At 47.0% G+C, this 12,006-nt stretch overlaps 1 protein-coding gene across 1 annotated transcript; it reads right to left on the bottom strand.

Annotated features, from left to right (window-relative positions):
* Nucleotides 1-1,886: 1,886 nt before the first annotated feature.
* Nucleotides 1,887-11,509, bottom strand: c31h19orf53 (chromosome 31 C19orf53 homolog). The gene is made up of 3 exons (XM_052041821.1): nt 11,286-11,509; nt 6,471-6,526; nt 1,887-2,157 (listed from the first exon to the last, which is right to left on the bottom strand). The coding sequence occupies exons 1-3, from the start codon at nt 11,368-11,370 to the stop codon at nt 2,035-2,037; spliced, it is 264 nt and encodes an 87-aa protein (XP_051897781.1). The 5' UTR covers nt 11,371-11,509; the 3' UTR covers nt 1,887-2,034.
* Nucleotides 11,510-12,006: the final 497 nt, after the last annotated feature.

Genomic DNA, 12,006 nt, shown 5'->3' with positions numbered 1-12,006 from the left:
GTGCAGGGGCTGTCAGCGAGATCACATGACACACATATTAATGGTTTTGACTGTACCAAGTAGGCCACTGATGAGGCTGCAGTTTAAGCCACAGTAACTGACATGGGCCGAACATCAGAGGGCAGCCACCAACTGTAATTTTCCTCCCTAAAAGTTTGTGAACTTTAACAGATCACTGGTTAGTTTTATGAATGCCAGCTTTTCTGTTCAAAGATTCTTTTTTAAACTTTAACTGAAAATCCCTCATTGCCATGACAGAATCTGGAGTATCAGTCCAGACATCTGGATTAAGAGGCTAGTCAGTCAACCACTACCCAATGGCATCCAGCATGTGGCAGCAACATTGTCCAAATCCTGTCATGTCTGCCTATCTTCCTGCACAATTTATTTTCATTATTTATTTGCTGGAACATTTTCCCAATATTTGTGGACTAGATACTTCAAAAAGGATTAATCAGCAATAAGCATTTCCAGATGCTCAGCCCACTGAACATCTTGCTCTTTAATGCTGACTAGTCATCAGCTCAAAGCTGACTCATTTTAAACCAAATGATAAAACACCTGCTCTATTTCTTAACCAGCACCAAGGGATGTAGTTTTTTTTTGTTACACACAGGTGTGTAACACAGGAGAGGTAGTGGAAGCAGATATGACGGCAACGTTTAGGAGGCACTCAGATAGGCAGGGTATGGAGGGATAAAGACCACATGCAGGCAGACGGGATTAGTTTAAATTGGCACCATGGTCAGCATAGACGTCATGGGCCAAAGGGTCTGTTCTCTGTTAAAAGATCAGCACCATCTTAATGGCAGAACAAGATAAAGGGACCAAATAGCCTCTTGTTCCTAGATTTCTAAATAGCTCCTCTGCCATTATTTATAAAAAAGTGTTTGATCCAGTTGGTATTTTAGCCTCTGAGACAGAGGTCACGGTATCCCCGAAGGAAATGAGTATACCATCTGTATCAACACTTCACTGTAGTTCTGAGGGAGTGATGCACTGCTGGAAGTAGGGGAGGACATTAAACAAGCTCCATATGCAGGAAGAGAAGGATTCCAAAATATTACGTGAGCAGAGGAAGATAGACCTTCCAGTGGAATAGAAACATTTGAGAAAAGTGTGTTCCTCAAAACAAAATTGGACTGAAAGGCAGTTGCTATTCCCCTCAACAAATCAGATGCCCTTAAAACCCACATATATTGAGATAAATTACTTTCTAATTAAGTAGAACCTCCACACACAGGTTGACATCCCTGGATGTGATTTAATTACCCTATTTTGAAAACTTCATTACAGTCAGTCAGTTAAACTCACCAGCTGAAGACCTCATCCTGAACTGGAGAGCAATTTTGAGCCGTGTATTTGGAAAAATCCCTGGATGGGGCATATTAATGGGCAACTGAAAAGATTAGTTGTAACTACATGCTGAGTTGCTCCAGATTCCAGCATCTGTATTCTTGCGTCTTCAGAGGAAATATTGGCTAATGGTACAGCCAGGAAAGTGGAGGGTGGTGGCACAGCCATTGGATGAGCAGAGGACAGGAGCAAGGACAAAGATTGGAGGAGGTGACAGGTGTACAAAGGAACAAAGCCAAGCGGAGAGTTATAGGCAGGGATGGTTAATGGAGTTACACAGCCAATGGAGCTCGCCGTGGATGGAAACAGTGGGCAAGTGGACCATGTTTGGCAGGTGAAACTGGACTTTGTGCTAGGTATGAACTGCGACCATGCTGACTGAAGTCCAAGCAAAGGGTGAATGAAGATTTCAGCAATGGCAGATAAAGAGTTCGAGCAGCTTCCCGTAAGCAGGGCACGTTGGTTACTGAGTGATTTTGCTCTGGCAAATTAGTATCAACATGTGAAATGACAACATTGAACAATCAATGTAAAACCAACTGTTTTTAATATTCAATGTGTCAGGGCTATTCCAGAGGTCTCATTTAGCAACTGTTGACTGGGTAGCCTTCTGTTTTTTTTCCCACTATCTCCAAGGTTTTTCCAATATCTCGAAGGTTTTCCCAATCCTGCATGTGCCTATTTGTCTGCTGTTTGTTTTTTCTGCGGTGCTTTCACAATGTTGAGTTTCTTGGGCATGTTGGAGCTGGCTTTCATGGTGACATCATGTTCAATCTTGTTCCTTATAGCTACTTCCAGGTTCTGCAGAACAAGGTTAAAAGCCAGGAGTCAGCCACCTGTAGGATTTCACCCACTCGTATCTTAACACATGCAGAGCAGTGCTGCCCAAGATTCCCATGGGTAGGGAAAAGTGTCCTTCCCATTCCAGAATGATGCACACAGATGAGCATTTCCAGGAAGTTATGAAAAAGGGAACAATTTGTATTTATAATAAAGTAAAACTCCAATAATCTGGCATCCAATTGTTTGGAAATCCTGATGGTTTGACATCAAGCTCACTTATTGGTCCGGAGTGCAAGTGGGGTGCAGTCAGAGCCAGGGTCCAGAATGGCTCTGGTGTGCAACCAGGGGCAGGGTAGGATAGGAAACACAAACGGTCAGGAACCTGGATAGATTTGCAGTTGGGGCTTGGAGTGTTTGCATATTTCCCACTCCCATTAACCTCACTGGGTTGACTGGAAGATTTATTACACCAGTGTGATACATGTTAAAAAAAGGGTGAAATAAAAATGTGGGCATATTATTGGGAGAAATAGGCACTCTCTGGAAAATTCACTAGTCCAACACCACCATAGTCCCAGGGGTGCCTTGGGACATTGAGTATAAAAATTGACAGCTGTATTAAATTTTGGTTAGGTCACATTTGGAGTACTGTGTGCAGTTCTGGTCATTACATTACAGGAAGGATGTAATGTAATGACCAGAACTTTGGAAGGGTGATGCTTTGGAAAGGGTGCAGAAGTTGTTCACCAGGATGCTGCCTGGATTAGAGGGTATCAGCAATAAGGAGAGGCTGGACAAACTTGGACTTGGACTGTTTTCTCTGGAATGTCAGAGGCAGAGAGGAGATCAACAAACAATATCTAAAATGATAGGCATAGATAGGGTAGATAGTCAAAGCCTTTCTCCCAGGGTGGAAATGTCAAGAGCCAGAGGACATAATTTTAAGGTGAGAGGGAGAAAGCTCAAATGAGATTTGTGAGGCAAGTTTTTTTCCCTTTACACACAGAGTGGTGGGTGCCTGGAACACACTGCAGAGAAGTGGTGGAAGCAGATATATTAGCAATGTTTAAAAGGCATTTAGGCAGGTACATGAACAGACAGAGAACGAAGGGATATAGACCACATATAGGTCAATGGGATTACATTGGCATCATGGTCAGCACAGATGTGTGGGTTGAAGCACCTATAACCTGCGCTGTACTGTTCTGTGTGCCAAATTATCAGAGTTTTACTGTAGCCCCTTTCACATTCCTTTTAGGACACCCCAATGCTCTTCGCAACCAATGAAATACTTTTGAAGTTTAGTCACTTAATGCAACCTAGAAAAGACTGCAGCCGACCTTTGCACATCAAACTCCCAACATTACAAGGGATAACAACCAAATTATAGGCATTATCTTTTATTCACCACAGTGCTACAGTAACCTTTACATGGACCTGAGAGGGAAGATAGGACAGTGGTTGAGATTCTAAATCCAAGGCAATGAACACCTAAGGAAGCTCTTCATTGATTCTAAGCTAAGGAAGTAATTCAGAAGCAGCTTCTTCCCCTCTGCCATCAGATTTCTGAATGGTCCACGAACACTACCTCCTTATTCCTTTTTTATTGTACACATTTTATTTATTTTTTTAACTTACATTTTATGTCTTTGCACTGTACTGCTGCTGCCAATCAACGATTTCACCTCATACGAGTCTGCGATAATAAATCTGGTTCTGATTCATCAATCAACTTTCAGTTTATAGCACAATGGGGGTAAGCAAACCATAATGGATTCAGATAGAGGGGAACAGGGATCATGAAGAGTGCCCAAGGAAGGCGGTAAGAATGCAAGGGAGGAGGGCAGTTTGCAAACATGAGGAAGGACAACAAGAGAGGGGGAGAAAGATTGGGAACGCTTTGCTCAAAAATGCCTCCTGGTGGGTCTCCAGGCCTGACCACACCACACCCCAGTGATGGGTTGGTGAAACATTATCAAGCCCCCTCCTCCACCTAAATTAGGAAAATTTAACAATTGGATTCTTAAGCTGCCTGTACAACCTTATACTTGACATCTCTGATCAGCAGCAGCTAATCACAGATGCGCAGGAGATGGTGTGCATTTGGAAACCTCTCCTCATCAGCGCAGTTCCTGTTCCATGAATTAACAAAGCCCCTGGCAGAGGTTGTGCACTTGCATACAGGAACAAAGTCACTTGGACAGGTCTTTCCCAGCTTAGAGTCAAAGGCCTCCACGAGGGAAGCCCTGGCAGCAGCCTAGAATTTGTGTGAGGGGCCAAAAGATAATGACAGATGACAATAAGACAGGACACAGTAAATGGCAGGACCCTCAACAGTGATGTACAGACAGATCCTGGGGTCCAAGCCCATAGCTCCCTGAAAGTAGCTGCACAGGTTGATAGGGTGATAAAGAAGGCATATGGCATCCTTGCCTTTATTAGTCAAGGCACTGGGTTCAAGAGTCAGGAAGTTATGCTGTAGCTTAAATCTGGTTCGGCCACATCTGGAGGACTGTATTCAGTTCTGGTTGCCCCATTATAGGAAGGAGGCTTTGGAGAAGTTGCAGAAGAGGTTACCAGGTTGCCGCCTGGATTAGAGGGCATGTGCTACAAGGAGAGGTTGGACAAACTTGGGTTGCTTTCTCTGGATTGACAGAGGCTGAAGGGAGACCTGATGGAAGTTCATAAGATCATGAGAGGCATAGATAGACAGCCGGTATCTTTTTCCCAGGGTTGAAATGTCTAACACTAGAAGGCATTCATTTAAGGTGAGGGGGGAAAAGTTCAAAGGAGATGTGCGGGGCAAGTTTTTCTTTTACACAGAGAGTGGTGGGTGCCTGGAAATGTGCTGCCAGGGGTGGTGGTGGTGGAGGTAGGTACAATAGAGGCATTTAAGACAGAGGCATTTAAGAGGCTCTTAGATAGGTACATGAATGTGCAGAGAATGTAGGGATATGGACATTGAGTACGCAGAACGGATTAGTTAGGCATTTAATTACTAGTTAAATTAGGTCGGCATAATATCGTGGTCCAAAGGGCCTGTTCCTGTGCTGTACTCTTCTCTGTTCTGAATGGTGGCTGGTAGTTGCTCCACATCAGGTGACAAAATCAAATGCAATTGACTGATTACACTCCCCAGTTCCTGTCATATGTTGCTCACTGGCTGCCTCTACTGGCAGAGTACACAGCACTGCAGCTGTACACATTCCATCCTTAAACTTAGAACATCAAGGGTCAGAATAGTAGGGCATTGATCCTTCAAGCCTGCTCTGGTACTTAAGAAAAGATCACGGCTGATACAGTCCACTTCCTGATCCAATCCCCATATCCCTCCGTACACAGAGTTCTACCCAGCTCAGTCCTAAACATTCTCAGAGTATCCACTGCTCCCTGAGCAAACAACTCCAGCTGCTGAGAGAAGCAATTTTTCATCTCCTTATCCGCAAGAGCGGCAGGAACTTGCTCACACAGGGAGCGGTTCATGGCAATGAGATAGTTACATTTAAGGGGAGGTTGAACAAACATGCAAGGGGCAAGGGAAAAGTGGGTTTCATTGATAGATAAGCAAAGATAGGCCCTGATGCAGGGTTTTGACCCAAAACATTGACCATTCCTCCCCCACCATCCCCCCCCCCCCCCCCCCACCAACAGATGCTGCTCAACCTGCTGAGTTCCTCCAGCAGATTGTTTGTTGCTCCAGATTCCAGCGTCTGCATCTCATCTCTCCAAAGATAGGTGGAATCTTGACTGCAGCATGGATTGGTTGGGCCACAGGACATGTTTCTTGCCTCGTTTCCTCAACACAATGTGTAAATGACCCTCAATCCTCATTCTACCCAGCCAGCCAGAGGCAGGAACCAGTCTGCATCCTACCCACTCATCCAAAAGCTTATGATTCAGCCTTAACTCACTCATCCAACAGGAACATGCAATAAGTCTACAGCAACAGTGAGCTGCAAAGAAGGCCTCGCAGCTTTGACCGTCACATTCTCTCTCTATAGCATGGAGTACAAGGAGGTCATGCTCAAACTGTACAAAAGACTGGTTAGGCCACAGAGCTGTGTACACTTCTGGTCGTCACATTAGAAGCACCAGTGAGAAATGAGGAGATTTATGATACAGAGGTTCACTACTAAAGGCAAGACTTAGCCACACTAATCAGGAAATGGCAGATAGGTCTCCATTTTGTTTCAAAGCTTGAAGACATTGCATTGATAATGTTGTTCATTTTGTGACAGATGTTATCCTCTTTGATGTTTCCCACTGACCACTGGAATTTCTTAGACACCACCCCCGTACAATAAAAAAAGAGTAAATTCCAAAGTAGATACCTTCTTTAGTTTCTGCTGTTGAATCACTTGCTTCTTTTTGGGAGCGATTACTCGTCCTAACGGGGTTAAGAAACAACATCATCACACAAGGGAAATATCGACTCAATGGATCTGTTTTTTGCAACATATTATGTTGAATCACGCAAAGTTCATTAACCTGGGCTTTTAAAACTGAGCACTCAGACAGAACAGGTACATCAAAACTGTACTTTTGTGCATCAAACATTTGCCCTGTATCAGTCCAAGATCAGTGGAAGCACGCTTGGCTGGAACGTCATGGATTCGAGTCTAGACCAGTAAAATAAAATAAACCTATCGAAGCTGATATTTCAGTTGAAGGAGTGCTCAATTGTTGGAAGTGCAGTCATTCAGATATTGTTAAACTGAGGCCCTAGCTTCCCCTGCTGGCCAACACAAAAATTCCCACGTGGTTAACATTCAACTCTCAATTATCGACATTAAAACAGTGCTTACTGATGTCATTGCTTTCTGCATGACCTTATCTACAAATTGGCTGCACATTTCCCCATGTGAAAAGTGAGGGGACCCTAACAGTATTTTACAAGGTGTGAAGTGCCTTGGGACAGGACGTGATAAATAGAAACACTCTTATTTCTCTAGAAAGCTAAATAACAATTATTTTGCTCATTTTTTAAAAATAAAAATCACATGCCATCCATAAACAACTGCCTACACACATTCCTGATATGCACCACTGCAGAATTGGTCAGAACTTAGGTTGTTCCCGAAAGGAATGAGATCATTGGGTTTGATGCTGATGGAAAGCAGGAGAGGGGAAGAGGCAGTGAATGGACTAAGATTCACAGTGAATATGTAGCCCTCACCCCACGCTCCCTTCAATCCCACTTCTTTCTCATCTGGACATTTTCCTTTGCTAGTTCCCCGGGAAAGGTCCAAGTCAGTCCCAACTCTTTATAAGGAGCAGCCAGAAGTTCATGGGAAGCAAATGCACCATCGTAGAGGCTATAACTGAAGACCCAAGGTAGAACCAGACGTCCCCTGGGCTGGACCGAGACCAGAGGACCCACGACCTGAGAGGACCTGCAACCAGAGACCCAGGGGTGAGACACCAAGGAAACAAGCTGAACCTGGTCTGAGATCCAGGTCCATATCCTGACTCAGACCCAGGTGCAATGTACTGGTGGGCAAGGGTGCATCTTAAAATGGGGGACGCAGCACTAGAGCACACGGATCTATGGGTGTAAAACACTGGGAAACTGTACTAGTGGGAACAGCTCCATGGTACGCAACAGTGAGGTATGATACAGTGGGAACTGGTCAAGCAGCGTATAGCACTGGGGTAGTACAGCACTGATGCCACAGGTTTCTTGCTGCATATCTTTGGACTACAGGACTGGTAGGGACAGATCTATCACTGTATAACACTGGGGTACAGTCCTAGTGAGGATGTGTCTGTCATTGCATAACCCTGGAGTACAATACTGACAAGGACCAGTCTGTCACTGGATAACACTGGGAAAGGGTACTCATGGAACAAGTGTCACTGCATAACAATGGGACACAGTACAAACTGGGACAGATATACAACTGTATAATACTGGAGCACAGTACTGGTGGGAACAGACTTCTTGCTGCAGATCACTGAGGTATGGTATTGGTGTGTCCAGGCCTAGCAAAGAAGAAAGGATTAGCATAACACTTACAGCGCCAGCAGCCCGGGTTCAATTCCAGCCACTGTCTGTAAGGAGTTTGTACATTCTCCCTGTGTCTGTGTGAGTTTCCTCTGGGTGCTCCAGTTTCCTCCCACATTGCAAAGACGTAAGGGTTAGGAAGTTGTGGGCATGCTATGTTGGCGCCAAAAGCATGGTGATACTTGCAGGCTGCTCTATGCAAAAGATGCATTTCACTGTGTGTTTCAATGTACATGTGACCAATAAGATCTTATCTTAAATATCAAATAAACTGCAGAAATCTGAAATAAAAACAGAAAATACTGAAGATACTCAACAGGTCAGGCCACAGCTGTGGAAAGAGAAACAGAGTTAGTGGCTTAGATCGAAGACCTGAACAGAACTAGTTCTGATGAAAGGTCTTTGACCTGAAATGTTAATGCTGTTTCTCTTCCCACTGATGTAGCCTGACCTTCTGAGTACCTCCAGCATTTTCTGTTTTTATTTTAGATAGGATTGAAAATCTGACCTCTCCACAATAAAGCTGAGTACTACTGAACTAAAGTGGGACAAAGGCAATCAACAGAACAAAAACTATAACAGAACAACTTCCATTAATCTAGCATATTTAATGTTACAAGCTGAACAAATTAATTTAGAGGCATTATCAAACTTAGAAATTCAAACCAAGACACACAGAAGCAATTGTGGCTTAGCCAAAGAGGAGATTATTAGGAGTGCATTAAAGCTGAAAAGCAGTGGAGAAATCGAGAGGGTTTGGGGAGTGGGGATTTCCAGAGCTTTGTCTCTGGAGGCTAAACACCAAGGCTAGAGCAATTAAATTCAGAGAAAGACAACAGCCTTCAATTAGAGAAACGAGTATCTTTGACAGTGATGGGACCTAAAGTTAGAGAGGTAGGAGAGAGTCCATGAAGACACCCAAAAACAAGGATTTTAAGTGATCTTTGTGCTCAGCCAAAGTCCAATGTTTGTCGACAAATTTCATGAAATGCTATTGGTGGGGTACTTTGTATAATATTTTGGAGATGTGTCCAACTAGAGACCTCCAATACCTTTGGAAAATGCCCTAACATCACTCATTCTACGTGCCCATCGGGATGAAGAGAAAATTAATTTACAAACTTCTTACATGTTCTCAAGATTTAAATTCACCCCTTTCTACCCAAGTATGAAATGACCGAGCTGTGGGTGTACAATTGTGTTCTGAGTGGGTAATAAACTCAGTCTAACTAGTGCAAGAAATAGGAATCATACACTTGCTTGAGTCAGCTTCACCATTCAGTAAGATCGTGGTCAATCAAGTCCCATTTACCTGCACCTGATCCACAGCCTTCTATGCCTTGGTGATTTAAGTGCTTGTCTTGTTGGCTTCCTAAATGTTGCGAGAATCTCTGCCTCCACCACCTCCTCAGGCAGCACATTGCAGACTCCAAGCCTGAGTGAAAAACTTCCCTCTCAGATCCCCCCGAAACCACCTAAACCTATGTTCACTTGTCTTAGACACCCCCACCAAGGGAGAAAGATTCTTATTATCTACCCAATCTATCCCCATTGTAATTGTGTTACCTCTGTCAGGTCATTCCTCAGCCTCCTCCACTCCACTGTTTATAAAATGCTCCAATCCAGGTAACTTGCTGGTGAACTCCTCTGCAGTCTCTTCAGCACAATCACATCCTTGCTATAGCATGGTAATCAGAACTACACAATACTCCTATGCCTTGGTGATTCAACAGTCCAAGATACTTCTAAGGTGTTGTGAGAGTGTCTTCAACATCCTCAGCCAATGAGCCTTCACTGCACTCTCAGATAGATACTGCCAAAGGTTCACCACCCTCCAATGAAGATATTTCTTCTCATTTGTCCTGAATGGTCAAGTCCTCAGTTTGAGATGTGACTCTGGTTGCAGTCATCCCAACCTGGAGAGGCATCAACCCACATCAGCGCTGACAAGTCTCACTGGACAACGAGAACACAAGGAAATTGGAGCAGGAGTTGGCCACTTGTCCTGTCAAGCCCACCCTGCTATTCAATATGCTTGTGGCTGATCTATGCTGGCCTCAACTCTCCTTCTGAGTCAGTTCCCCATGACCCTCGAATATTTATCCATCTCCATCTTAAAGATACACAGGTAGCCAAGGTTGTGAAGAAGGCATATGGCATTCTTGCCTTCATCAGATGGGGCACAGAGTACGGGAAATGGGACATCAGGTTACAGTTGTACAAGGTGTTGGTGAGACTGCACCTGGAGTATTGTGTGCAGTGCTGGTTGTCGTACTTTAGGGAAGGTGTCATTAAGCCAGAGAGGGTGCAGAAAAGATTCACGAGAGCGCTTCTGGGACTGGAGGGTGAGAGTTAAAACCGGACAGGTTGAGACTCTGTTCAAGGAAGCAGCAGAAGCTACCTCATCAAATATATTTAAGACACAGTTAGATAGATTTTTGCATAATAAGGGAATTAAGGGCTATGGGAAACGGTAGGTAGGTGGATCAGATCGGCCGTCATTGAATGGCAGAGCAGGCTCGACGGGACAGATGAGCTACTCCTGCTCCTATCTCTTATGACTGTTTTCCCTGGAGCGCAAGAGGCCGAGGTGCAGTCTCATAGAAGATTATAACATTACGAGGGGCACAGATTGTGCCCATCCACACAGTCTCCTTCCCAGGGTCGGGGAAATCAAGAACCGGAGGGCACAGGTTTAAGGTGAGAGGGGAGAGATTTGATAGGAACCAGGGGGTGGTCGGTATGTGGAACGAGCTGCCAGAGGAAGCGGGTGAGGCAGGTAGATGAAGAGCATTTAAAGCAGGTCCACGGACAGGAAAGTTTATGGGCCGCACACGGGCAACTGGGACGGGCTTAGACAACGTGGTCAGCATGGACCAGATGGGCCGAGGGGCCTGTTTCTCTGCTGTTCCGGACCTCCCCCACCCCTGAGAGGGAGGGGGGCAGAAAGACGACAGACTCGCCCCCCCCCCCCCCCGGAGCCCGGAGCCCGGAGCCCGGAGCCCGGAGCCGGGGCCGAGCCGGCAGAACCCGGGCCCCGACCCGGGGGATCACGGCGGCTCCGGGAGCGGCCAGGACGTCGGTCCAGCCCCGTCGGCGACCCCCGCCCCCTCTCCTCCCCCCCCCCCCACCCCACCCTCACCTCCCTTCCGCGGCCCCCGGGCTCCGCTCCGGGGTTTTCCCGCCGCCGGTCTCCGCGCCGCCAGTTTGAAGCGACCCTGCGCCATGGCAAAGGCCTCTGGGAGCGGGGCACGGCGGGATACTGGAGGACTGCGGGGCGGGGAGCGGGAGGACCGCCTGCGCGGCACGCTGGGATACTGGAGGACTGCGGGGCGGGGAGCGGGAGGACTGAGGGGGGCGGCGACCCGACCTGAGCTGGAGATGGGAAGCCGCGGAACGATGAGGGAGGAGAGGGCGGAGGGAGGGAGGGAGGAGAGGGCGGAGGGAGGGAGGGAGGAGAGGGCGGAGGGAGGAGAGGGCGGAGGGAGGAGAGGGCGGAGGGAGGGAGGGAGGAGAGGGCGGAGGGAGGGAGGGAGGAGAGGGCGGAGGGAGGGAGGGAGGAGAGGGCGGAGGGAGGGAGGGAGGAGAGGGCGGAGGGAGGGAGGGAGGAGAGGGCGGAGGGAGGGAGGGAGGGAGGAGAGGGCGGAGGGAGGGAGGGAGGGAGGAGAGGAGGGAGGGAGGGAGGGAGGAGAGGGCGGAGGGAGGGAGGGAGGAGAGGGCGGAGGGAGGGAGGGAGGGAGGGAGGGAGGAGAGGAGGGAGGGAGGGAGGAGAGGAGGGAGGGAGGGAGGGAGGGAGGGAGGGAGGAGAGGAGGGAGGAGAGGAGGGAGGAGAGGAGGGGAGGGAGGGAGGGAGGAGAGGGGCG

The sequence above is a fragment of the Pristis pectinata genome, chromosome 31, assembly GCF_009764475.1.
Source record: "Pristis pectinata isolate sPriPec2 chromosome 31, sPriPec2.1.pri, whole genome shotgun sequence".
Classification (NCBI taxonomy): Eukaryota; Metazoa; Chordata; class Chondrichthyes; order Rhinopristiformes; family Pristidae; genus Pristis; species Pristis pectinata.
The sequence above is the reverse complement of the archived record's forward strand: the minus strand, read 5'-3'. Positions and strand labels throughout refer to the sequence as shown.